Genomic DNA, 26,581 nt, shown 5'->3' on the forward strand with positions numbered 1-26,581 from the left:
GAAATTTACATTATCCTGCTCTGGAAAGTCATGGAAAGTCATGGAATTTTTTAAATGTGTAGATCTAGTCTAAGTGTACGAACCCTGAATCAGATCTTCAGTGTCACTTTCTTTGCACTCAATGTCCACATTTTTTATTTTCCCTAGATTTGAAACTTGTTGGTAAACCAATCTCTGCTCACATTGGAGACAACGACCAAACAAGATGACTCCAACAAACACCATTTCATAGCACCGGAGGAGGATGGAGGATGGTTACTATGGCTACAACCCTAAACAGACCATCAGCGAACAGATCCAGGGTCAAGCCAAAGTTCTGCAGGCCCTGAAAGCTACCAACCCTGACCTCGGGGGTCAACGCAGGTCACGCCACCTGACCTCCAGTGGAGGGTCCCTCAAAGGGGATGCAGCCAGGCCAAGAAAATGGATCAGTGAGTTTTTAATATGATGGTCATAATACAAGTTTAAAAAATAAGGGGAGGGAAAGTAGGGACATGCCTTGGGTAAAATTTACCCTCAAAATGGTTAAAAGAAAGATAAAGTAACTCATAGTGATGTATTTTTATTGGGGGGGGGGGGGCGCAAAGGCAAGGCCCAGAGACAAAGTTATCCTCAAAATGCTACAAAGAGCCATAGTGACATAGTGCATATGAATGAATTAGTCTACACATTCCATATCTACTTTGAACATAGTTAATGTAGTCCTTGTAAAATATCATTCATTTTGTAGTTCGTGTCACATGTATGGACTCCATATTGTCTTGGTTACCAACTCAACTGGTATATCTGTCAAAAGACCAGGGGGGTGTTTCACAAAGATTCTAAGTCAAACTTAAATCTAAGTTGGACTTAAAAATTATCGAGAGCCATTTGTAGCCTTGAAATAAAATATATTCAAAAGCAAAAATTGAAGTATTTTAGACTTTTCATAAATTCCACATCAAGAACATGAAATCTTTCATAATGATAGAAAATATGATTGATTTGAATCAACATTTTATGGCTTTTAAAATAATTGTTACAAAATATTTTCAATGATGCTAACAGCTTTCCATAATTGTTAAGTTCAACTTAGAGATTAGTTCAACTTAGGATCTTTGTGAAACACCCCCCAGGATTAGAAACAGTTTGAAAAGAAATTGTGGAAACACTGACCACTATGAAAACTATGAAATAAATAATTTCCATTACATTTCAATATTCTATGTACAGTGCCACAGACGCCCGACCTGAGCTCCAAGCAGAACGACCTGAAGTTGGAAAGGCAACTGGTCCAGAGGCAAGAGTCTTACGCCAAAGAGCAGGCATGGACCAAGAAACAGATCGAGAAGCTGACCAAAGAAAGACTCAAGCTCGAGGAGGAGGAACAGAAGCTGGAGGAAGCAAGGAAAAGATGGAACATCCCGTCACCTCCTTTACGTGAGTTAAATTTGCTCAAGCATGGGTATATCTAGAGGGCAGCACATGTACGTACGCCCGGGAGCGTAATACCCGTTAGCTCAGTGTTATGTAGTGATCTCCAAGTTGCCTACCTCACGAACGACTATATATACCCACGCATGAACATCTTTAAGATTCAAATGTCATACTGATTGATGAGTGTCATTCATATTGTGCTGAAAATGCCCAATCAGAACAATTCTTTGGGATCTTTATTGTGATTGCTAATTTTGTTTTACTGAATTCCACAATCCAGTGACAGTTGCTTCGCAGTCAATTTCCAAACCAACCAATTTCTGAACTATGATTAAACCTGGACCTAATACCATACCAATCTCCAACCCTAAGCCTAACCTCAAGTGTTAAGTGCAGCCTAAACACTAAACTTATACCTTTGTTGACATGAAGCCATGATGAAATGTCTGGTGACTTTGCTTAGGGTATCATGGATAAAAACTGTGTCCTCTTGTTAATTTATGCTCTGTTCCTGCATGGAAACCAGTGGTGAACCTTGTGGAAACATAAACGTATAGGGCCTAAATAAATAATGAAAGATAAACTATCGCTCACGCTGCTACAAATCTTGAATCTTTATCAAACCAGATCCGATCCACACGCCCACCTCCTCGTCCTCGCGAGTTGACGATCACGAAGAAACTCCTGAAGAGATGCAGCAACGCATTCTTGCAAACCTGAGAAAAATGAGGTAAGCTACAGTAAGGCCTTTGTACTAGCTACAGTCAAACCTGCTTTAGCGACCACCTGTCTATAAAGACCACATTTATTGTTTCTCTTGAAAATATTTTGTCATTGAAACCTGTACTGAATGAACCTGTACATAAAGACCCCCTACCTATAAAGACCACTTTTCATGTTTCACTTAACTTAAGCGATCTTTATATGTACAGGTTTCACTGTGTTATTATCTGGCCTATGATGCATAAGTTCTAGTGATTACCATCACAATCTTGTATCTTTCTCAAGAATATATTTCATGAAATTGCTTTTAAAGTAAGTGTGTTGCCCCAGGAAATTGATTATGGGAGGAAATGTTGATATTTTATTCAGAATAATTTACTTCCATTGTCGTGACAAGCAGCGTAAAAATTCTGATCTAATGGCTTATCTTTGCTCTAACAATTGAATTGAAGCTATCAAACTAAACACAAAGTGTTCAAATTTTCCAAGAATGGCTCCATCACATCGGCAAACCCAACTCCAAAACGATTTCACACCAAACAATTTTTGGCCATTAGAGGGTAATATATTATGTGTTGGTCTGGTGTCGGTCACATCGGTTTAACTGGGATATTAGCAATAGATCTTAATTTATTAGAGACATATTCTATCTAGTAATCAATTTTATTCATAGATGTCCTATTTGGCCATGGAAATCCTTAGAATTTCTTCATAAGGGTTAGGGTATTTCCCTCTTATTTCTTCTCTTTTAATCATCTAGAAATGACCTTGAGAGAGACAAGAGGGAGTTGGACACAGCTGTCTCACAGTCTTCCAAGCGTTCTTATGAAACAACACAGGCGATACAGTACTATATGGTGAATTCAGTTTACAATATTTTGCTATTAGATGTGATGTGTTAAGAGAAACATTGTTTTAGTGAAGGCTTTACTTGATCACATTTGTGCAAATTTTTTTTTTTATTAACTATGTATAAAGGTACTTGTTGACAGTTTTGTTTCTGGTAACCTTTTAAAGAGTGGAGAAATGTTGAGTAGTATTCTTTTTCTTGTTCTTTCCTGTTTGGGAGGGGGAGGGGGGGGGGGGCTGATGCTAGCAATAGAAGAGGGGTTAACAATTGATTTTACCCAGGAAAAATTAAATACTCTTTTGATACATGAAGCATTTTGTTCATCCAGTAATGAGTAGGACACCTGATTTTTTTTTTCTTAGAAAAAACGAGTGTAATAACTACTAAAACCTCTTTATTACTGAAAATGGTTTTGTTTTTGATTTTTCAGATCAGGGATATTCTTGTAGATGTGGTGAATGAAGTAGTGGATAAGTGCAGCGACAGGGCAAAGTCAAAGAAGAAAAATGATATCACGAGGTGAGTGCATGCTTCAACAATTTTGATCGGAATATGAATTTAAGTAGTTGAGTTTTAATAAGGATGATAATTTGAAAATCAAATGCTCAAGGCACTTGTTGAATAAGTTTGTAAAACCTAAACATCGACAGGAAGTTGAATGCAGAGGAAAGAGACATGGAGAGTAGAGATTCACTTTTGCTACCGTGCTACAACTGGACAACTATCTTCCACCCTCCAAACTACAATAAACCCCAGGACAAACTTTCTGATCACTTCCGCCTTTCGGAACCTGCAAAGGGAACATGTGTTTTGTCTGACAATGATTTTCTTAGGGGGTAGTTGTCTAAGAAGTATCTGGAGTTTCTTGGAGTGATAGTTCACAGTAGTTCTAAAGTCCCGCATGAAATACAATATGTCTTTCCCTTTTGTTATTTTAGATTGCTGCCTTGCTTTTTGTAATCTTGAATATTATTTAATATGACATCTCTTATCTCCACCTATTGTTTGCATTCAGGTTGCTTCTAGCAGCAGCAGAGAAAGACTATGATTCATCGCAGAATTTCCAGAGCAAGGAGAGAGCCATGCAACTCATATCAGAGGAGATATTCCTTCAGGTAATCAAGATTCTCACCAGAAGTTTGTTATCTTTGATTCAATTTGAGTGAAAGTTGCAATTGGAGCATCCTAGGGGGCGGTTTAGGGCAACCAAAGCAGTTTGGTTCATTTGCTCATTTATGTCCAATGTCAGTACCCATGTCAGCAATAATCTGACTGTATAATTTTACTGTAAGGCAGCATGATGGCTCAGAGTTGGAGCAGCGGTCTCTCTAGAAGGTCCTTGGCTAGAAACAATCTTGTGCCCTTTGGTATAAAGGCAGTAGCCCTCATTACCAAGTTCCACAGATAGGACTTAATTCAGAGGTCCCCTAAGCATCATTTTATGAAACCATGATAAGTACAAGTTCACCAACATACAATTGAATCATGTTTGATGCATTTCAATCGGTTTTCGGCCAACTTATGACTGTTTTGTGAAACACTGCCCTGGTTGCATGCTTATCTACAAATATACACTTACTTCCTTTGCAGTCAGGTAAACTAAACCATTAATCAATCAATCAAGCCCCAAAGCTATATTATCTTTGTTCGACACTGGTGAGAAGCCTGATTACATACACATGTACATGTATGATTTCTGCTTTGACAGATGACGGCTAAGATGTGCCTGGAGACGGTGCAGGAATGGGTCAGCACAGAGGACTATGTGAAATCTTCAATTCAGAGACTCATCATCAACTCAGCGGAGGTAACACTAAATCCAGATTTGTATTACCATTCACATTCAGAAAAACGTATGATTTGAGGCTTGTTAACACATGACACAGTTAACTGTTGTTAAATGAATAGCATAGGGGACCGGGAGGCAGTGGTCTGTTAACCAGGAGGTCCCAGGTTCAAAACTAAGTCGATGCGCTAGTGCCTTTTGGTAAGGCTTAAATCCTCATTACCAAGTCCTACGGAGAGGACCTTAATCCGTTGGTCCCCTGGTTGCTTCCCTACAAGCATACCCATGCTTTTTTTAGCAGTCAGGTACAACAAAGAAGATATAAGATACAAGATATTTGATTTGGTCTTTGCAAACAAGTTACATGGAAATTTGTTTTCCACTGGCTTTACAGTAATATTCAAGAAAATACATGATTAAAAGATGTAAATACATCACGTTTATAGAATGAAATAGATGAAATAAGGAACAAATACATGCAAAAGATAATGAAGCGACAAAAATGGTCATTGGTACTTCAAATCACGAGTTTCAAAATTAAACCTTGGTCATTGGTATTTCAAATCATAATAGTTTCAGTATTAATTAATTTCCGACGCAGAAGTTTAACGTTTAACCTGTGAGTTGAATTTAAGAACAGAGTCGGGTACAAATGAATATCTGAATCGTGGAAGGCGGGTGGGGGTAAGGCGAAGTCGGATACCAGAACGATTAAATGAATAGAATAAAATAAAACATACATGCATTGAATGGCAATGAATGAAACATACTTACAGTTACTTGTGTTGTAAGATATAAGAATGTAAGGTGGGGTACTCTTTAATAATTTTTCCAGTAATTTCCTTCACTACAAAGTTTGTGTGGGCATAAAGTGATTGAGGAAATTTATATTTAAATGTTCCCCGGATTTCACCTTTACGAAATGAATAATTTTCCATGATCATTAAATAGTCAATTTTGTTTCTGATAGACTATCGCCACAAATAATCAAGCAGGCAGAAAGGACGATGACCCTGCCTATGACCTTATCACAGCGACCTACTTCCACATGTGCAAGGAGAGACGAAAGAAAAGGTAAGGCAATTGTCTGATCTGAAATTTGCTGCAGGCTTTATTTCTTCAAAGATAGAGGATTAGGGGTGCACTTGGGTCTTAGGCCAATTAAGTTTAGGGTAAGGGTGACGTACAGTGTTTGGTCCAGGGTTGGAAGTTAGGAATGTGGTTAGTGTAGGGAATTGACCGCAGAGCACTTGCCACAGGGGCACAGTAAACAGAAGTATGTATAATACAACTATCCTCTTATTCAAATTTGGAATTACAATTTCTGAAATGTATTGAAATAACATTATCTGTCACTGGTTTCCTTTATTACAGGTCCACTGTTTGGAAGCATACCCAAACTGTTCACTACGTAGACTCAGAGAATGACAGTGTCATGTAAGTATTTAATAATAATATATGAGATTTATAAGATGCCGAATCCACTTGAAATCAAATGCTCAAGGTGCACTTGTGACACACAAACAAAAAAGAGATCATATAAAAAGCATCTACATTAAAAACAACGAACAGAAGTAAGATAGAACATACAAAAAAAAAAAAAAAAAATTATTTGTGAGATGGAAAAACTGTTTTGATTGGTGAACTACAATAAATATTTAAAATAGCAACAAAAACAGACACACTATAGCTTTTTGTCTTGCCCTCATGAGAGTAAATCGCATGAATAACAAAAAGCCAAAACCAGACAATATAAGTGGATCGAGGCTTATTTAGCAACTAACTTGGATGAGCAAGACAAGATGCTTATAGTATGTTTGTTTTCTTTGGTATCTCTTGATTTTGTAGTACCAATCATCTCCTTAATAACTACTCACATTAAATCTCCTAGGTCTGGGATTACCGCTGACCATGATAGCACCAAGCTCAGCATGGCCAGACTGGTTCCTGTCCAGCTCTGGACGGAGAAACGATTCACACCTTCGCTCAAGAACTACATCAAACGGGAGAAAGAACACTGGCAGGTAGAATCTATATCATGTTTGTCAGGGGTAACAGGGGAGGTTGCTGAAGAAACATTGTTGTAGTAGAGTCCTTGTTGATATCAGGGCCCCTTCTTATTTGCGATGATCCAAGTCAATCATAAGTCCTCCAATCAATCGCAAGTTTGCAGTCTCTTATATCTTATGTACATAGTTGCGATTGATATCGATTGCAAAAATCGCAAATAAGTTGTGATTAATATCAACTGTTTATAAGACGGGCCCCAGGAGTATACTACAGCAGTTTTAGAAGTGAAACGGGAGAAAGAACATTTACAGGTAGAATTTTATCATGGTTGTCAGGGGAAACGGGGGTTTGCTAAAGAGACAGTGTTGTAGTCAAGGCCTTGTGTTGATATAAGGAGTACACTTTATCAGTTTCAGAAGAGATACAACAGTAAATGATGGAGATCAGTATGCAAAGGAAAGATATTGATATCTTCCCTCTCTATGGGAGTCAAAGAAAATACTGAAAACTTTGTCCGTTTATCATGTTATGACATCTATCTATGCCATGTGTCTATGTATGGTATGTTTTATAAAGTTGAATGCAAAATGCAAACTATTCCAACTTTATGGGCAACAGTGTAGTTTGATTTCAGGTGGTATATCTGAGTATAGGACCATTTTAATTCTTTAGCAATTTGAGAGCAATATAAAAATGTAAATGCCCCAAAACACATGACTGATTTCAGGACTTTACATTATACTGACTGAGCATACTGACTGAGCATTAATTTGTTTCCATTTTTCTTTCTTTTTGTTTATTGTCCTGTGAACTAGCCTGATCTCATGACGATTCATCCATTCATCATGAATGTGACGAAAAGAGTGTCTGGTGTCTTAACGATGGCAGTCTCCCCTACGCAGAGAATGATAGCTATGGGTACCGTCAGAGGTAGGTTTAAAGGGGAAGTCGACCCAGATGCCTGTTTGATTTTAATAAAAAGCAGGAAACTGTGAGGACAGCCCCATTCCCCCTCCCTTAGTCCTTTGACTTTTTGACAAGTTATGAATACAACCTTATTTGAATCTTGACCATTCATCCTTCCATCATGCATGTGTCATGTGACAAAAAGAATTTTTTGGTCTTAAGTATGATAGTCTCCCCTACGCAGAGAATGATAGCTATAGGTACTGTCAGAGGTCAACCCTGACATCGGGTTGCTTTTGATTTTAAAAATTAGGGAAGGAAACTTCTTTTCATTTTACAATATCTTCAGTACCGGGTACATAACATTGAGTGAATAACAATACCTTGCATCATTAAAAGGGGCTTAAAGCCTATCAACGCTAGTTTGGCCAGGAGTTTTAGACCTCCCTGCATGGTCACTGACAGGTGGTTATCTCGTCAAATCAGTTCTCAATTAACATAAGAAAAGGGGACCATGGGGGACCAACAGTCACCGCTTAGGCATTGTTTGCTATATAGAGGGCGCAAGTAGCTACAAGTAGTGCAGTGGGGATTTAAAACTTCCTACTTTTATCTAATTATGTAAAAGCATGGTCATAGAAGAGAAATCCTTTGAGAAGACAGCATTGCTCCCTCTTGGTAAAATCAAACAATTTGAAAGTACAATAATAATAAGAATAATAATAATAATACTCAGTTTTTATATAGCGCCTATTAGAATCACTAAGTGCTTCCAAACTTCGGAGATAATAACCCCGGCTTTAGCTATGCTGCCATTACGTCACTCTAGCATTTCAAAGAATTAATTCCTGCCAGGTACCCAGATACATCACCTGGGTGGAGTGTGGCAAATGTAGATCAATGTCTTGCCAAAGGACATTAGTGCTGCGGCGGGTCTCGAACTGCGGACCTTGTGATCGACAGTCCGGCGACTTAACACTCGACCACGGCACCTCAATAATTGGAGGTTTGAATGTAATTTCCTGTGCTTGCTCATCCCATCCCCAGGTGATATATTTATCTTTGATCTTTGGTACGACTCCTCCAATCCTGTCCGCTACATAAAGAACGAGGGCGCCTCATCAGATGGAGTCATGCAGATCTCATGGAGCCTCGACAGTAATCGAATCATCAGTCTCAATGAATCGGTAGGTTTTGAAATATGATTGGTTATGCTACCCTACTCTTTTCCATGTAGTTTTCAGATTGCATTGTAAGATGTCCGCTAACTCTGTTTTCCCCCTATTTTATGGACATTGTATTTTCCATGTGCAGTTGAATTATCGAGAAATTGCCATTTGCATGATCTAAGCTGCAGCAGCAAAAGTTCGACTCCCACCAAAAGTTTCTACAAAAGACTTGTAAACCATTCTGTCATCCTTGGGGTCCTGAAATAGTGATGATGAATTTTCCTTACCGACTTCTATTTTGAAGTGGATGGAGGATGTGTGTGTTCCAAAAGACCTGTCGGCCGTAAAAGTAAATATCTGTTAAGGCTGCTTTAGATATGACGCAGTAGACTGATGCAAAAAACTCCCCCAAAACCTTCGCTTTTTATTGCGTGTGTATGCATGGCAACTGCATGCAACAAAGGTCCTATGTGCATTCACAGAGCTCTGTGTTACAGGATGCAGATATATGAAGCATATAACACTTGGTCATCATAAGAAAACTGCCATGGTTTACAGCTTCATATCTGTCATACATCAGAAATTCTTTTTCCATTGGTTGAACAATAATAAAGATCATGTCACAGCAGAATTATACATAGCAAAGAAGTGTAGAATGAAAAATGTACGTTAAGTGATCACAAAACAGAAGAAAATGCAAAAAATGTTGTGGCTATAACACCCAGTAAATAAGATTTGATTGATCGATCTGTGATTTAAACATATTTGTGGCTAACACCCAGTTAAACAATTTAATTCTCTCCCAGGAAGCATTACATTTATAAAACAAATGCTATTTTGGGGTAAATAGCCAGAGCTTGTCAAATCCTCATGAAAACCAACAAATATGTGTCTTAGGTGACCTTGTTCTTTGATCTCTCTGTTGGTTTGTTTGACAGGGGTCTGTCTTCATGTGGTCATTACACCCTGGTGGCTCCAACACCAAAGACAGCAGGAGTCTTGATTTTAAAGACTCTAACGATGAGATAGTGCCCTCGCAGTTGACCCTCCTTCTAGCCCTTGACCCTGATGCAGAAGACTTCGACTTCCAAGAAGGTGAGGGCACTTTTGCTTGAGAAGAATAGGTGTGCTGACTAAAAGTAATTCAGTGTGTCGGTGCATTATTCAGAGTTTAGAGGAACAGTTATTGCATTATAAAGATACTGCTGGTAGAATAGGCAAGTTTACATAGAAATGTTCAGATGTTCTTTCTCTTGTATATTTGAAAGGGCATATTCATGGACATAGGGTTTGGATACCTTGGTCATTGCTGTATTTATGTCAGGGAAAGCCTGCAAAGAGTTTTCTGCGTTGCTCTACTTCCCCTAATATAAATTCTGTCTTTCTTTTCATCTGTCCAATTCTCTTATTATTTTGCTTTGAATTCCATCTTTTCTTCTCTCCTTTTCCTTTTGTATGTATCATCCATCTCTCTCTCTCTCTCTCCCTCTTTTTATTTTTCTTCCTCTCCCCCCCCCCCCCCCAATTCTCTCCTCTTTCCCTCTTTCTCCTCCTTTCTCTCCTTTTCCCCCTCTCCCTCTCTACCTTTCCTCCTCTCCTTCTCATTTCTCTACCTCCTTCTCACATGTCCTTCATCTTCTTACAACCCGTATCACCATACCTTCACAGGTCCTCTAGCCCGCAGTGTAGCTCAGACAGAGTCCCAGACACCCATAGTGACTGCCTTCCATCCCTCACACACTCTCATCGGATCACAGGTAAATGGAAGAGATCATTTCATCTACTTGGAGCAACAAGGGCTTTCTTTAACTCTGTTTTAAAGTGTATGATTTAAAGCCTTTATTGCTCCAAACTGATAATCTGTTTAAAAAGTGATTAAATGGGAGTAGTAAGTGCAGGGGCACATGCCTCCGGGCAACATTGTTCCATTTTACTTTTGTGCACCCTGACCTACTTTCTGCTCCCACTTCTTTAATTATTTCATATATTTATTATGTATTTGTCCACTGCTTTAAATTAAGTGTATTATTTAAAGCTTTTATTGCTCCAAACTGATAATTTGTTTGTATAGTAGATCAATTATATGTGTCTAAAGCCTTGTACTTACATGATCTTAAAAAGACAGCTACATTCAAACATAAACTATATGTTATGTGTAAATGAGATATGATTGGCACATGCTGTTGAAAAGAAAGATACATAAAACAAAGGCCCCAAAGCATAATATCTGTGTGCTGTAATATACAGAAATGTAATACAACTATGCTCATGTTGTTTATTTGCAGTGGTATTTCTTTCTAAGTGATTTACTGTGTCATATACAGCTTAATGATTGGCTGCAGAGATGCAAACTAAACACGCTCTGCAGGAACAATATCACATTAAAATAGCGTGACCCCCCAAAACCAGTATACAGACATATTGCGGTAAAAGAAAATATATTAAAAAGTTTTGACCTCTCTTTGAGATCATCAACATGACCCCTGTTTGACCTAACACTGATAGGTTACATGTCTATAGCATTTATCTTTCCTTTCAATTAAATGTATGAAAAAATAACAAAAATGTACCTTAACTGTTCTCTTGCTGGGTACTCTGTGATATATCGATAACAAATATATTATATGTATGATTCCTTTTCTACAGAATAGTCTCGTCGTGAGCTTTGAGAGTGGAGACATTTACAAGTGCAATATAGAACATCAGATAACAGAGACTTCAGAAAGCTTTGAGAATACAGAGAATGTCATGTTTCCTACAGTGAGTATGGAATTTAGTTTAGTATATGATGCTTCTATAAGTACAATGCAGAACATTACAGAGACGGAACAAATTTAGGAGTAAGGAGATCATCGTGTTTCCTACTCCAAATTTGAGGTGAAATGGTATTCTTTATGCCTGCAATTTTGTAAATGAAATGTATACTTTACTTTGTTAACGGTAAATTTAAAAGTGGTTTGGGGGGGGGGGGAAATGGCTATGGTTATGCATAAATATATTGCTTTAGAGAAATATTTTATATATGAGTGTTTATTATTCTTAGTAATCCTGCTGTCTTTAACCCTGTGAACTGATTACTTTGTCCATTGCCCCAAATTATTAATGTTACCTATGATTAATGGGCAATCCAACCTTTGTAACAAGTTCATTTGTACGAAAGTAGAAAATAAGAGAAACAGAATGGCGGATGATTGAAATAAATCAAAACGTATTCATGCACAACTCCCCTGTTTGTCGTGTAAAAAATATGTCAATAATTTCTGTTTTTCTCCCAAGCGCCCACATACAGTGTACTTCACTGATGGGTATGTCTCTTCTGAATACAGGTTGATATCCCCAAACATCTTATCATAACATGATGTGTGCTCTACAAGAGCAGAATATTATTATGTATTACAGTGAAACCTGCTTTAGCGACCACCTGTATTTAAAGACCATATTTTTTGTTTCCCTTGACAATCTTTTCTCATAGAAACCTGTTGTTAAGGAACCTGAAGATTAAGACCTCCTGCATACAAGGACCACTTTCCTTATCACCCTTGAGTGGTCTTTATATGCAGGTTATATAATGTACATAAACGAACGCTATTTTTCTGTATTGTCATAATGTTACAGATTTATTTACTATGTTTTGTAATGCTATATACATATGCTATATGCTATATATGCTATATACCTTTGTAAATTGACCCTTTCAGCCTTGTGCTGCTGGTCGATCATTATATACCAATAAATAAATAAAATAAATACAATTATTATTCTTTCTTTGTGACCTAGGTTCAAGGAGCAGGGGATACGATCGGTCAAGACATCTCTGTGGAACTCTTCAGGGCACACAAGCATGCCGTCATCTACCTGGGCTACGTCGGTAACTATGGCAACATGATTTCTGTGGATGTTAAAGGTTATATCTTCATCTGGAAATACACCAGGTGAGAAGAAGAAGGAAAAATTGTATTGTTTAATTGGTAAATTTCCTTTTGATATAGTCTATTGAGTGTCACATGATAGCTTCATTGCTATTAAGATGCTATCTGTAAAAATACCCTATTTTTATGTAATGTGATATAAAATTTTACAAAATTATGATCATTAAAGGTAAAGACCAGTTTTGGAAATACCCCCCTCTCAAAAATGAAATGGAAGCTCTTATTACCAATCATGTGAATAATGCTGAGAAACCACCTACTAATTGATATATTTGGTAAATTATTATATTTATTTGGACCTGATAGATATCGCGCACGTTTCGCGTAGTCCCATATACATCTTTCTGTGTACAGTGCTTGTAACTTTACCAAGACTGGGCCAAATTTCTTATCATTTTGATGATTCCAGAACCTTGCAGTACACACCAATACTTATATGCTAGATGATCAACCTTTTCTGATCGAATCTTTCACAATGCAATCGCACGACCATAACTGATCTTTACCTTTAATGTTTATGCTGTATTATGTTTTACAGGAGGAAAATCAGTCACTATGGTTGGTTTGAACCGATAGAGAAATACTGGTTAGAAATGGCAAATGAGATGTACTCGACAATGAACAATGAAACACCAGAGGTAAATATATTCATGAAAAAAATGTTTTTTGTTTTTATGCCTCCGCTACAAAGTAGCCGGAGGCATTATGTTTTCGGGTTGTCCGTACGTCCCGTTCTCGTGATCGCCTTATCTCAAGAATCAATTGATGGATTCCCCTAAAAGTTTTGCCACATGTGTGCAGATACATTTAGATGTGGCGGCATGGACTCCATACCACTGAGTACTTTGCTCACTTAGAGTATCCTCATTCCAAAAATATTATGACTATATTTTGACCATATTATTAAAAAAGCACTTGAAATCCATCGATTACGAATTTCAATTCTAAAGGCCGAACAAATGATAATGATGATGATAATAAGAATAGTAACAATAATGATAACGATAATAATAATGATGATAAATAAGAATAGTAACAATAACTAGCAGGACCCGTGGAAAATCCACGGGATTCTAGGGGAGGGGGCCAAATAGATAGATAGAGGCCTATGTGCTATCCAAAAAAAATTTAGATTATCTTTATATAGAGAATTTTTATAATATATGCTGTTTGACCATGAATGGCGCATCGTAAAACAAACTATGTCAGATAGGATCTCGATAATTACTATTTATTTGCATTATTATTGTCGTGATTTCAATGTAGTTTCATGAAAAGACTACATATGCAGAGGCTTGGATTATGATTATGTTGGCATTGTTCACAAAATGTGTATAATTACTTTCAAAGTAAAGATTTTACGCGAAAAAATCGGACGGTTTGTGCACAAATTGACTCGCCTGTGTGTGGGATTGTGAGCGTAGAATCCAGTGAAAGATTTTTTTTTTTCGGGGACTCGATCTATATCAAATTTTTGGAAAATTTTGGGGGGCTACTTTTTTTTATCTTTCGGGGGCTCATTTTTCTTGGGCTAATTTTTCATTAATTCATTTAAAGATGCAGTTTGTTTAGTATAGTAGCGTAGTGTTACGTAAAAAAAGGCGTACCTTCTGCGTCAAGTTTCTACGCCGAAAGTACGCGAATTTTGTTAAATATATTAAATTGTTTGCGTCCATCTTGCGTACTTTTTTGCGTCCCTCAGGGTATAGTAACGTAGGCCAGCGTACTCTCAGCTCAGCGTAGTTGGTACGCAACTCTACTATGGACCCCACGCCAATTAGTGATCGACCTGCCAGTGTCACAAATAAGGCATTAAAAATATGCTCATCTGACCGTAATTAAATGCCTAAAACCCCTGAGCTTTCGGGGGTTCAGCCCTTTGTACCCGTGGACACCACGCCTGCACTCAAATCGCTTGGAGTTACCTCACCACCCTCCCCCCCATACTTTAAAAATTGATTTGATGCAAGAACTGTATCATACTAAAAGTATTATCATGTTTTTAAACGACCATGACGACCGTCTGATTTTCTTGTGAAAACTTGTGAAACTATACATGGCCAGAATAATCACAATCCAAGCCCAGGTTTCATACATCTATTCACGAAACTATTTTGAAATCGGGGCAATAATAGCAATTTCAAAGTGTTGTTTAGACTCTCCTTACACCACGGACAGACCTGGCTACTCCGGTCACCGCTACTCCATGCTCACACACTCCGACAGCACCGCCGACAGCAGCGCTCAGCTGCCGTGGCAATACACTGTGGACTCAAGGCAGTTTGCAACTGAACTGTCACGTGAAGGCGTACTATCACAGATCTATTTGCGCTATTCTTGTTGTGATTTCGATGTAGTTTTCATGAAAAGACCAATAAAACAGAAGCTTGGACTATGATTATGTTGGCATAGATCAGAGTAAAGATTTTACGTGAAAATAGGTCCATGGTTTGCGCCAGTTGTCGCAATCGCCTCGACTCGAATCGACTGTGGTGTGTGCATGTGTGTGACCTGAGAGCGTGTAATACACGTACACTGGGCGCCTGGCCTACAAAGCATGTCCTATAGAAAGACGCATAGCACGGGTCAGCTCAACCCGTTGACCGTACATAATGGCTACATCCCATCACCCGGGTGAGTCATCTGTTAATGTGTGTTTCTCTTACATGCTACAAAGCGAATCCTATAGCAAGAGGCCTTACTCGAAATACGCCGCAATCTTTACAATGAGACTTGCTACACCCGTTGGCGCGAGTGGATTCTCGTCCATCGTGTGTCTCTTCGTCTCTCTTTGATAATTAGACAGAGGGCGGGTGCACGCCTTGTCGACTCGCTCTCGCGGGTTCGTCGCGTCCTCGCAATCCACGACGCCCGCCGTGCTCTCGCCCGCCCGTCCTCCCCGGCACCCCGAAACCGCGTTTAACGGCATGGACGTCGATCGCGGGGTCGAGGTGGCACGCGGGTTACGGGAGACAGGCCTCGTGGAATTGTGCCGCCCTCCCCGCGCCACGGCGGAGGCGGGCGGGGTCGAGGAAAGACGTTTTTGAGGAACCGTTTTGTACCCGTTTGGACCCCCCGCGGCGATTAGTGGTATTAGTAGTATAGATAATGATGATAATAATAGATAAAATTTTGTACGCTTCTCTACTAACCACCCCCACCCCTTCAATCTCTAGATATATTTCAGTGATGACTATGCCTGTTTGCCCTGGAGAAGGAGAACATGATAATAATAATGATGATGATAATGATAATAATAGTAACAATAATAATAAGATGTTATATGTTTTCTTTTCTACCCCCTCCCCCTAAATTCTCTAGATATATTTCAGTGATGACTATGCCCTTGAGAAGAAGAAGATGAAGGGAAAGAACAAGGATAGAATGATGATTGAGCTGGAGGAGGACAGGAAAGATGCAGAGATTGAGTGGAGCAATATGAAGATCAATCAAGTTTGGTTCACAGACTTCAATAAGAAACAGGACAGGGAGGTAGGTCACATTCTTCTTTTGTTTTCCCCTTTGAATTCCCTCTTCTCTCCTCTCCTTTTCCTTTTGTATGTACTATCCATCTCTCTCAGGCTCTCTCTCTCCCTCTTTTTATTTTCTTCCTCTCTCTCTCACCCCCCCCCCCCCTCTTTCTCTCCTCTTTATAACATTTCATGTGACGTAATCCCTTTATTTATTTATTTTGTTTTATTTACCCAGGGTGACCCCATCAGTGAGTAAAACACTGTTATACTTTGGGTCCCTGTAAATAGTACAACAAAATTACAAACATATACATGAATACAAAACAACAAATATTACAAAGATATCAGACCTGCAGGAAATAGTAAGCTAAAAAAAATATTTAAAAATATGGCCCTGTCGAGGGCCTGACAATGTCTGGCTCCATTTTATCAGCTGGCACCGGGCATGGTAATTCTTGGGTTTATCAAGGGGTGAATAATATGTACCTATCACCGAAACATGTTTCACTCTTTGATGTAATGTCTTTTATATGGCTATTTCAAAATGTAAGCTTCAACTATTACTTCCACAAAGAGATATTGCATTTGAATTACCTTTCATTGAACAGTAGAACGTCAAATTAAATAAGACGTACTCGCTTAATAAAGAGCTTTCAAGGAACCTAAGGTCGACTCGGGTTCCACACTTGAGCCCATTATTCTCAATGATCAGTGTGTTAAAATCACATGTATATGTATGTGTTCCCTCTCGGTATCATCCAGACATGTTCTCCTTTCTCTTTTTCTTAGATGTATATGTATACAGACTGGGCCCTGGATGAAAGATGAGGTCACCATTCCACATTTCATTTTCTTTTGTCTGAGTTTCAATCCTAACCTATATCTAAAATGTTCTCTTTTCTCTCGTTCCAGACCACTGTATACAGACCAGACACTAGATGCAAAAGCGTCGCCATCCCACTTTTCATTATCCCTTAGAATTAATGAGAGTTTTAACCCTAATCTCTCTCAAATTCCTCCTGACATGTTCCCCTTTCTCTGGTTTCAGACTACTGTATACAGACCAGACACTGTTGACGCAAAGGGGTCACCATTCCACATCATCATGAGGCAGAAGACTACAGGGCTACTGTTGAAACACTACAGTCAGCTCCACAAACCTGTACAGGTGAATATGACATACAAGTGTACACAGCAAATATGTATTGTATACATACTTTGTCAGCTGCTGTCAGAAGGCTGTAATAGCTATGTATTGTCAGTGGCAGGAGCTGCCATTTTGCTGGCAGCCAAGGACTTGCAATCTGTTGCTTTAAATGAATATGGACTAATAATACTTTATAAGATTTATAATATAGCCCTTACCGGCCTGTCGCAATAATTGCAATTACGGCATGTATCCAACAACTTGCAAACTTTTGCTTTTAAACAAATATATATGGACTAATAAAACTTAATGAGATTTTGAAAAAAAAGCCCTTTCTACTTAAATAGCAATAATTGCAATAACAGTATTAAGTCTGTGTCAAAGTATATGAGGAACGCCCTTCTGGATTCAACTAGATGATGTCTTCTTTAGTATTTTTGTTTTATTTGAAACTTTCCTTTGTGTATGTTATGATATTCTGGATCAATTGTCACAAATAGTCGAAGATGTACTAGGAGAAGTGACAGCATTTCTTTTTTCTTTTTAAATTGTTCACATTATTCACATCATGATACAGCCTATACCATACTTTTTTTTTTGGGGGGGGGGGATATAAACCTACAGTTTGCCAGCCATGTAAAAGGGTGTAAGAATATAATCCTTTTGTGCAACTTGCAACAGATAATTATTGTGTTGAACAATTTTGTTTGGACTAAAAAATGCTGTGAAGTTTACATCAACAGAATATATTTTTTGCCCAATTTATCATTAAAACAAAGTTTTTACTCTTGAAGGTTACCATTTGACAGCAATTCTAGAAGGGGGTTGGTGATTCCATTTTAACTTCATTTTACCTTTGTTTCTCTTCATTTGTAGCATTCTGCAAGTCGATTTCTGGCATGTCACCCATCGGCTACGGGGAGAGAACTGGTTTTCATGCTCCTGTTTTCACCCTTCCCTCCTAAATGTGAGTACATCTTGTTTTATTCTTGTGTAAACTGTGTGAATTAACATACATTAACAGACATGATGTTTTGTTTTGTTTGTTTTTTGTTTCGTTTTGAGCTATATAGCCTTCATACTTAAATAAACTACCTCATCAGATTGATATGGTAGCCAAGTGCATTCTTCTTTTGACTCCCAAGAAATATGAATAAAAAAATGATGAGAATAAAACATTTCCTGACTACTTTTGCTCTTGGTCATTTCTGAACAGCTGGTCGCATCACCTTTGTCATTGTAAAGCTTGATGGCCGGCTTGAAGTAGTGGACAGGCGTATTGATGTCATCCTGACCTCTGAGGAATATGAGCGATGCTTCAAGGATGATGTCTGCTCATTTCAGGTGTGTAGAAAGAAAAAAACAGAGAGATATAGGCTAGTATTCATGAAGGCAAATTAAATTTAAACTGAATCCTGAAGAAAACGGGCGATGCTTTAGGGATCATGTCTGCTCGTTTCAGGTGTGTAGAAAAATAGAACAAAAAAAAATGATAGATAAATAATAGGCTGGTATTCATAAAGACAGACTAAATTTAAACTGAATGCTGAAAATACAAGCTATGCTTCAGGGATGATGTCTGCTCGGTTTAGGTGTGTAGGAAAAAAAAACAGGAAAAAACATAGATAGAGGCTAGTATTCATGAAGGCATACTAAATTCAAATTGAATCCTGAAGAATATGAGCAGTGCTTCAGGGAAAATGTCTGCTCATTTCAGGTGTGTAGAAAGAAAAATAAAATAGATAGAGGCTACTATTTATGAAGGCGGTCTAAATTTAAACCCTGTCTAATAATAATACTGATAATAATTTAATATTTATAAAGAGCCATTTTATGAGATACAAAGTGCATAAATCAGAAATACTTACAAACAACAAAAAATAACATTATCATAGAAAGTTTACATTAATTACAAACACAGAGGAATATGAAAACAAATTAGAAAAGACATGTTTTCAGACACTTCTTGAAAGCTGTGAGTATGCATGGCCATTCTTTAGTACAGGGGTAAGGGGTTTGGTTTGAGGGCAAAATAGCCGTAATGTCCTCGGTATAATCGGCTCTCGGTCTTCACCTACAAACTTAGTCTGATTGGATCCAGGTTTGCAACTGAGTCGCGTCTTTCACATGGGGATGTTGAAGTTCGGTTCCCAGACATAAATAATCATATCTGATTGATACATGTCTGTCAAATCCAAATCACACACACCTCTAAAACCAAATTTGTTGTATTACTAGATTAATGGAGACATGTGCAACTGATGTAACAATTTTTTTTACTGATATGTCACAACATGTTCTTTGTTCAAATCTAGTGTTTTGTTCTTGCTCAGGAATGATTAAAAAATACAAATTTTCTTTGGAAAATAAAAGAAATTAAGAAATAAGTTTTGCGCATGTTTCATATACTTCATTGAGTACGCACAAAAATTCATTGATATACTAATATTCTGTGCCCTATTCTTCCCCCATCCCCTTTTTAGATGAGCAACACCGTTGATGCTATTGGCTCAAGCTACATCTACCTGACCCTCATGGGGGCGCTAATGGTCTTCTCGGTCAACACCGGCACCCTGGTCCTTTCCACCCGTAAGGGGGACACCCCTGCCCCTATCCAGTGGACCCCCAGGTCCCCCACCAAACTCTATTTCAACGCATCCATGGCTCTGTCCCAGACCCGAGGTGGCACATATGTAATGCTGTATGCTGAGGTGAGTTGGTGTGATGTGGTCTAGTGGTTTGACCTTCTGGGAGTAGAGCACAAAGGTTATGGGTTCAAAGCCCAAGGCAACATGTGTGTTTAATCCTGAATGTTGGTGTGATGTAGTGTAATGGTTTCATCCCTGGGATGTAGAGTTTAAATGTTGCCAACCATTCCTCTTATGGAGCAATGATTCCCATTTTTTCCCCTTCATCGTAGTCATATGAATTTCAGATTACTACCTTTTTCTTAAGACTTCTGTGTAAATTCATATAATAATAATATATGAGATTTATTTAAATTATTTAAACATATTTGTAGCTTACACCCAGTAAATAAGATATTATACAAATAAATGAGACTTGTGAGGCGCTGAATCCACTTAAAATCAAATGCTTAACGTGATCTTGTGGCAAAAAATGCATTCCCTATTCTGCTTTTTATGCCTCCGCCACCGAAGGTGGTGCCGGAGTCATCATGTTTTCGGGTTGTCCGTCCGTACGTCCGTCCGTCCGTCCCGTTTGACCGTTATCACAATATCTCAAGAACCATTTAAGATTTAAACTTAAGACTCGGGAATAGTATTTATCACCATAGGAAGACAATCTGATTAGATTTTGGAGTACGTAGGTCAAAGGTCACAGGTCACAGAGGTCAACTTATGAAATTCCTTGTATTGAGTTTGTTAGCGCGATATCTCAAGAACCATTTGAGATTTAAACTTCAAACTTAAGGATAGTATGTATCACCATAGGAAGACGATCTGATTAGATTTTGGAGCATGTATGTCAAAGGTCAAGGGTCACAGAGGTCAACTTATGAAATTCCATACATTGAGATTGTTATCATGATATCTCAAGAACCACTGGAGATTTAAACTTCAAACTTAGTGATAGTGTGTATCACTATAGGAAAACAATCTGATTAGATTTTGGAGCACGTATGTCAAAGGTCAAGGGTCACAGAGGTCAACTTATGAAATTCCATACATTGAGATTGTTATCATGATATCTCAAGAACCACTGGAGATTTAAACTTCAAACTTAGTGATAGTGTGTATCACCATAGGAAGACGATCTGATTAGATTTTGGAGCACGTAGGTCAAAGGTCAAAGGCCACAGCGCACATTATGAATGCAAAAACAGCTTGTGATCGCGTTATCTCAAGAACCGATTGATGGATTCATGCCAAAATTAGGTCATGTTTGTTACTTGCAGAGCCAATGAACTGAGTAGATTCTTGGTTCATAAGGTCAAAGGTCAAAGGTCATGGGCCCATTATGTATGCAAAAATAGCTTGTGAACGCATTCTCATTAGAACTGACAGATGGATTACTATTTAACTCAGAACATCTTGCAGAGCCAATGAACTGAGTAGATTTTATGGTCATGAGGTCAAAGATCAAAGGGTCATATATGTATATGAGAAATTGCTTGTAATCTCAATATTCTGAGAACCTGTCAATGGATTACCATTGAACGTGAATTCAATTTTTTTTTTCTGTTTTGGTTTGTAAAATTGCTCTTTAACGGAGGCATCATTTTCGACTGCGGGCAGTCGAATTCCATCTAGTTTTTTAATGTGAGCGATCCCTAATATTTGCTGTGGATGGTTGACACGTATGGGTTCATATTTTGAGCAAAAAAAATAACTTCTTTGATATTCATTTTTTTTGGGGGGGGGGTGGGGGCAATTTTTTTTTTTATTAAAGACGGTAAAGTACCTCTTTCTCTCTTCGTCCTGATTTCCCTATGTATACAATGTATACAAATTATCAATATCTTCCATATTTCATTGTCTTCACAGAACCAGACTTCAGTTCATGTCATCAAAGTGACAGACAGAAACACAAAGGGAAAGAGAATGGCTGTCAACAAAGCATTCAAGTTGTGGTAAGTAAATTGAGTGAGTGAGTTAGAATGAGAGAGAGAGACAGAGAAAGAAAGAGAGACATGTTGTACCGAAATAGAAGATCGAATAGTAATCAACTTCCAAAACGATTGGATACATTTATAACATTTTATGTGACATAATGCCTTGATTTATTCTATGAAATATAGCTGGTTATTATAAATCTTCCTTTTCCAGATTATAAATGCTCTTTGATTATTAGTTTCTAACCAAAGAGGGAAAGATTTGCTTTTATGATACAAAACTAAACTTAGGCCGAGTTCATCCATCTCCACTTCATTCCTTTGATGACAAAAATTTCAACACGTTTAAAATAAATCCCTGTAAGTTAACTTCTTCATATCTGAATAGAGTGGTGAAGTGTAACGTCATCAAAAAATCTTTTTTAGAATTTCTCAATTTTTTCTTCATTTTCCGAAAGACCATCAAAAATAATGTCCAAATATCGAAAACCAATTGATAATGTTATGAACCAGAGCAATATAACACTGAGCTCCTATAGGAAATCTATTCATTCAGATGGTCATATCTCAGCCAATACTTAACATTTTCAACTGGTTTTCCACATTTGGACATTATTTTTGATGCTCTTTCGGAAAATGAAGAAAAAAAATGAGAAATTCTAAAATAGATTTTTATGTCACAGCTTCAGTACTCTCAAAAAAACACTTGCTTCTCTGTGCAACATCTGAGAATCTCTAGTCTCTATCCACGCAGGAACAGCACTAGTCCAAGCCCTGGTCCAGGTCCTGCTCCCGAACAGACTATCCGACGACAGGAATGGGCCCTGAAACGGGATCCATTTGGTCATGTGGCCCTCTACGTTCGTGGTCTCATTCTGGGGCTGGTGGATGATGCAGTCCAGAAGGTAGATGGAGAGTTCTCTGAGGAGGATAGGAAGATACACGCAGAGCAGGGCAGGAGGCTAGCTCATCAGTACTTTGGGCTGAGATTAAAGGTGAGTACATCTTTTGTAAGAGCCTGTGTGAGTCTTTAAGTTGCTCAAGCTTGGGTATATAGAGGGCAGCACACTGAGCCAATGGGTATTACGCTTCTGTGCGTACAAACCCAAGCTTCAGCAACTTTAACTGTCTTTATATCTTTATTTAGTCTTTATTGTCTTTAATGATTGTAAATGTATACTTGTTGTTTTAGCTGACGGAAATAAATACAATACAATACAACTATAGTGTATTGATATGATTTGAAACCTTTAGTCTTGCTACTTCTCAACAGAGGAGATTTATTAATTACGCATCATGCATCGTTGCACTGGGTAGGTCTGGAAGATAGCATTTTGGGGCGAGACTGAAGATTACAAGAATGGTCAATTTTGCAGTTTTGTGACACATATTCGTACAAAAATGGAATTCATACTTAAACCATGGAGCAAACCTCACGAAATCGCAATCACAACCCTGACCTTAACCCAATATAGACCCTGAAGCAAATTTTGCACTACACTTTGGTGTCCGCGTATATTGAAACCTGCCAAAATATAAGCATGACTTCTTATGTGTGTTTTGAATGGGCTGAATTGAGTGCAAAGCGAATTTAAGAACCTACGAATATGTTTAGGGGTCTCTCAGCGCGAAAAATTAATCGCGCGAAAATAACAGCCTTTACAGTATGTCACAGCATCAATGTTGTAGAGTCATGCAAGACATTCTGATACACAAATGAACTTTGACATTCCTCATGATGAGATTAAAAACAAATTGAAAACATTCTTCTCCCACCTCAGGGGCCTGGAGCTGCAGAAGAACAACCTACAGAGCAGAGGGAAGAGGGCAAGGGTGACTTGGACCAGAATGATCACAGGGTTCAGCCTCCAGTCCAAGGGGATGATCTCAGGGATGATGAAGCAGAGGAACATCCTACCGTCTAGGAGCCCTCTGGCGGTTTGTGACCGATGAGCAGTTCCTCATGGAATACTGTCTGAATTCTTATTTATAACTTGATTGAACATACATGAATTTTTCGAGAGATATGTAATGTATTTGGGGCTTTGATGTGAAATAAGTCTAGATTGTAATGAACGGCAAGATAACTAGGAAAAATAAAAGCCAAGTGAAATCTTGCATGCTTGCTGCGCCTTTAGTACAATGCACTCATCCATTGTACACTGCTCGTATTGGTTGTGCAGCCGGGTCCAGACCTGCTGGCGCGCAGAATTTGTATGACATTTCTACTGTAAATTGGAGTAGTGAGCATGTAAAACAACATATTGCTGTTTACGTTGTTTTGCAAGGTCTAGCTAGTTATAGAATCTACAAATAAGTAGTAAGAATTTTTAGTCATTTCATCTAACTGGTGAGAACAAATTGCTCCTTCTAACACTCAAGGGCCGTGACAGGTGCCTCAGTGATCGAGGCATCCTCGTCGAATAGATCGTTTATCTGGACAAAGTCCATCGGACACATCTCCTTTATCTTGCCATCTTGCTCATCGATGATGGCTCGCCTGGTAGATCGAGGCCCCCTGTCTTCTGCGTCTCTGCTCTTTATTGGTGGAACTCCTTCTTGACCTTGACTTAGTGACCTGAAATTCTACTCACATGATTGGGGATACTTGATAACCCTCTCTCTTTCCTTTCCTCTTCCTTTCTATGAACCTTCCATACCTCTTCCTCGTCTCTGCTCTATATTGGTGGAACTCCTTCTTGATCTCAACTTAGTGACCTGAAATTCTACTCGCATGATTGGGGATACTTGGGGATAAGCTTCTCTCTTTCCTTCCCTCTTCCTTTCTATCAACCCTTTCCTACTTCTTTGTTGCTTTTCTTCTGTCTCCTCTCCTCTCCATCTCGCCTTTTAAAAAAATCTAATCGAGGCCACATTACACCTATTGTATTTTGTCTCTTTCCCGGTCATGTTATGCTGCCTTCTTTAATGCCGAATTAATGACTCCTCCTCCTCATTCTCATAATCGCACTTCTTACATTTGTACGTCAGATCTGAATCATGCCTGTCTTGCATGTGTGCCTTAATTAACTCCAGAAAAGTATAAAGCTCCTCTCTGCACTTGCGGCAACGGTGCATGTCAGGGCCCTGGTCTTCAACTCCTGCCATTTCTTCCGTACATCTTTCCACTCGCGCTGGCATCCACCAGGAGCTCTCAGCAAAGCCTCGCACTCCTCCCATGCCTTCTGCTTCCGTTCCTCCACCTGAGCCATTCAAAATATATTAATAGACAAATGATTTGATCAATGTAACTAAATCATATTCCAAAAATTACCCATTGACCAGAAACGATTTATTGGTTGGGGTGATTAAGAAACCCTGACATTTTCTCACATTGAGACTCAGTCCCGTCATGTTGAGGAACTCTACAGTTAGTTCTAGGTTGGCAGTCATGTCTAAGTGGCTGGACGAGACGAGTGTTGTGTCATCTGCATAGGCCAGGCTGACGAATGAGTGTCCCATGATCTCAACATCTTTCCTTTTCTGCTCGAGCGTAGCTAGTAGCGGGTCGAGGGCCAAGTTGAATAGTGTCGGCGATAGAGAGTCCCCCTGCTTGACTCCACTTCGGATTGTGATGTGGTCAGTGGTGCCATCATCTGTTGTGAAAGACGTATACCCCCCTTCGTAGAGGTCCATTATGATGCTGATGCGGTGTTCGTGTACTCGATGCCTCCTCAGGGTCTTGATGATGAGATCATGGGAAACGGTGTCGAAAGCCCTGGCTAAGTCAAAAAGTACCACTGCAAGACATTCTTTGTTTCTCTTGCTATTCATGATAAGTTGCCGTAGGATAAGCGTATTATCTTCAATACTTGCTCTTTGAGTGAAGCCTCTCTGGCTTGGACAGACACTTACCGCCCGGTCCAGCCGCCTAGTCAAGATCTTGGAATATAATCTGCTGATTACATTGGCAAGTGTTAACGGACGAAAATTGTTGATGTCTGTGGGATCTCCTTTTCCCTTGGGAATTAGAATCGATCTATATGCCTCTGCAGGGACCTTCCCCATAGCTAACCATGTATTATACATTATTAACAAATATAGCTGGCAGTTTCCATAGGCCTTTAGGGCATCATAGGTGACCTCGTCCGGTCCAGGTGCAAATCCCTTCTTCGTGGTAGAGATGGCCCTTTCTATTTCAACCTTGCTGATGGGGTCCACTATCCCTTCCTTATCCTCCATAGTCTCGGGATCGACATAGGCTCCTATGTCAATTACCTCTTTATTCTCTCTTGAGAACCTGTCCGTATAGGTTCTTTGAATCACTTCTCTTCATCGTTCCCATCAAGAAGTTTTTCAAAGAGTCTATGGGGATTCTTCTTGTACAGGGTTTGTGTTTCGGAGAAAACCCTCTTTTTCTCCTTGGCCTTGGCCTTTGCTTGGTTTTCCTCAAATTTTAGATCTTGTTGCTCTGTTCGCCAGCAGTTTGAGGATATGGAATCCCACAGCACATTACTCACAAGAGCTCTAACAATCCAAGCTTAAACAAAACCTATGATAAGTAATTGAGTGCCTGTACCACCCACCTGATTGATCTACGAACAATTACACTATTGTACTGGCTTATAGTGTGTCAATCACATCTATGCTGGCCTC

General features: G+C 38.8%; 1 protein-coding gene across 1 annotated transcript; it reads left to right on the forward strand.

The window, feature by feature from the left end:
* The first annotated feature begins 166 nt into the window (after positions 1 to 166).
* Positions 167 to 26,540, forward strand: LOC100892417. Its single transcript, XM_030982389.1, has 25 exons — positions 167 to 431; positions 1,213 to 1,419; positions 2,044 to 2,146; positions 2,900 to 2,996; positions 3,420 to 3,508; positions 4,005 to 4,104; positions 4,698 to 4,796; positions 5,746 to 5,849; positions 6,150 to 6,212; positions 6,667 to 6,799; positions 7,601 to 7,715; positions 8,739 to 8,878; positions 9,799 to 9,955; positions 10,529 to 10,617; positions 11,507 to 11,620; positions 12,638 to 12,792; positions 13,328 to 13,427; positions 16,111 to 16,281; positions 17,311 to 17,430; positions 18,286 to 18,376; positions 18,626 to 18,753; positions 19,893 to 20,120; positions 21,918 to 22,003; positions 22,740 to 22,980; positions 23,767 to 26,540. Exons 1-25 carry the CDS (start codon positions 245 to 247, stop codon positions 23,908 to 23,910), a joined length of 3,261 nt encoding a protein of 1,086 aa, XP_030838249.1. The 5' UTR covers positions 167 to 244; the 3' UTR covers positions 23,911 to 26,540.
* Positions 26,541 to 26,581: the final 41 nt, after the last annotated feature.

This window comes from Strongylocentrotus purpuratus, unplaced genomic scaffold, assembly GCF_000002235.5.
Source record: "Strongylocentrotus purpuratus isolate Spur 01 unplaced genomic scaffold, Spur_5.0 spur5_scaffold_12, whole genome shotgun sequence".
In the NCBI taxonomy this organism is placed as follows: Eukaryota; Metazoa; Echinodermata; class Echinoidea; order Camarodonta; family Strongylocentrotidae; genus Strongylocentrotus; species Strongylocentrotus purpuratus.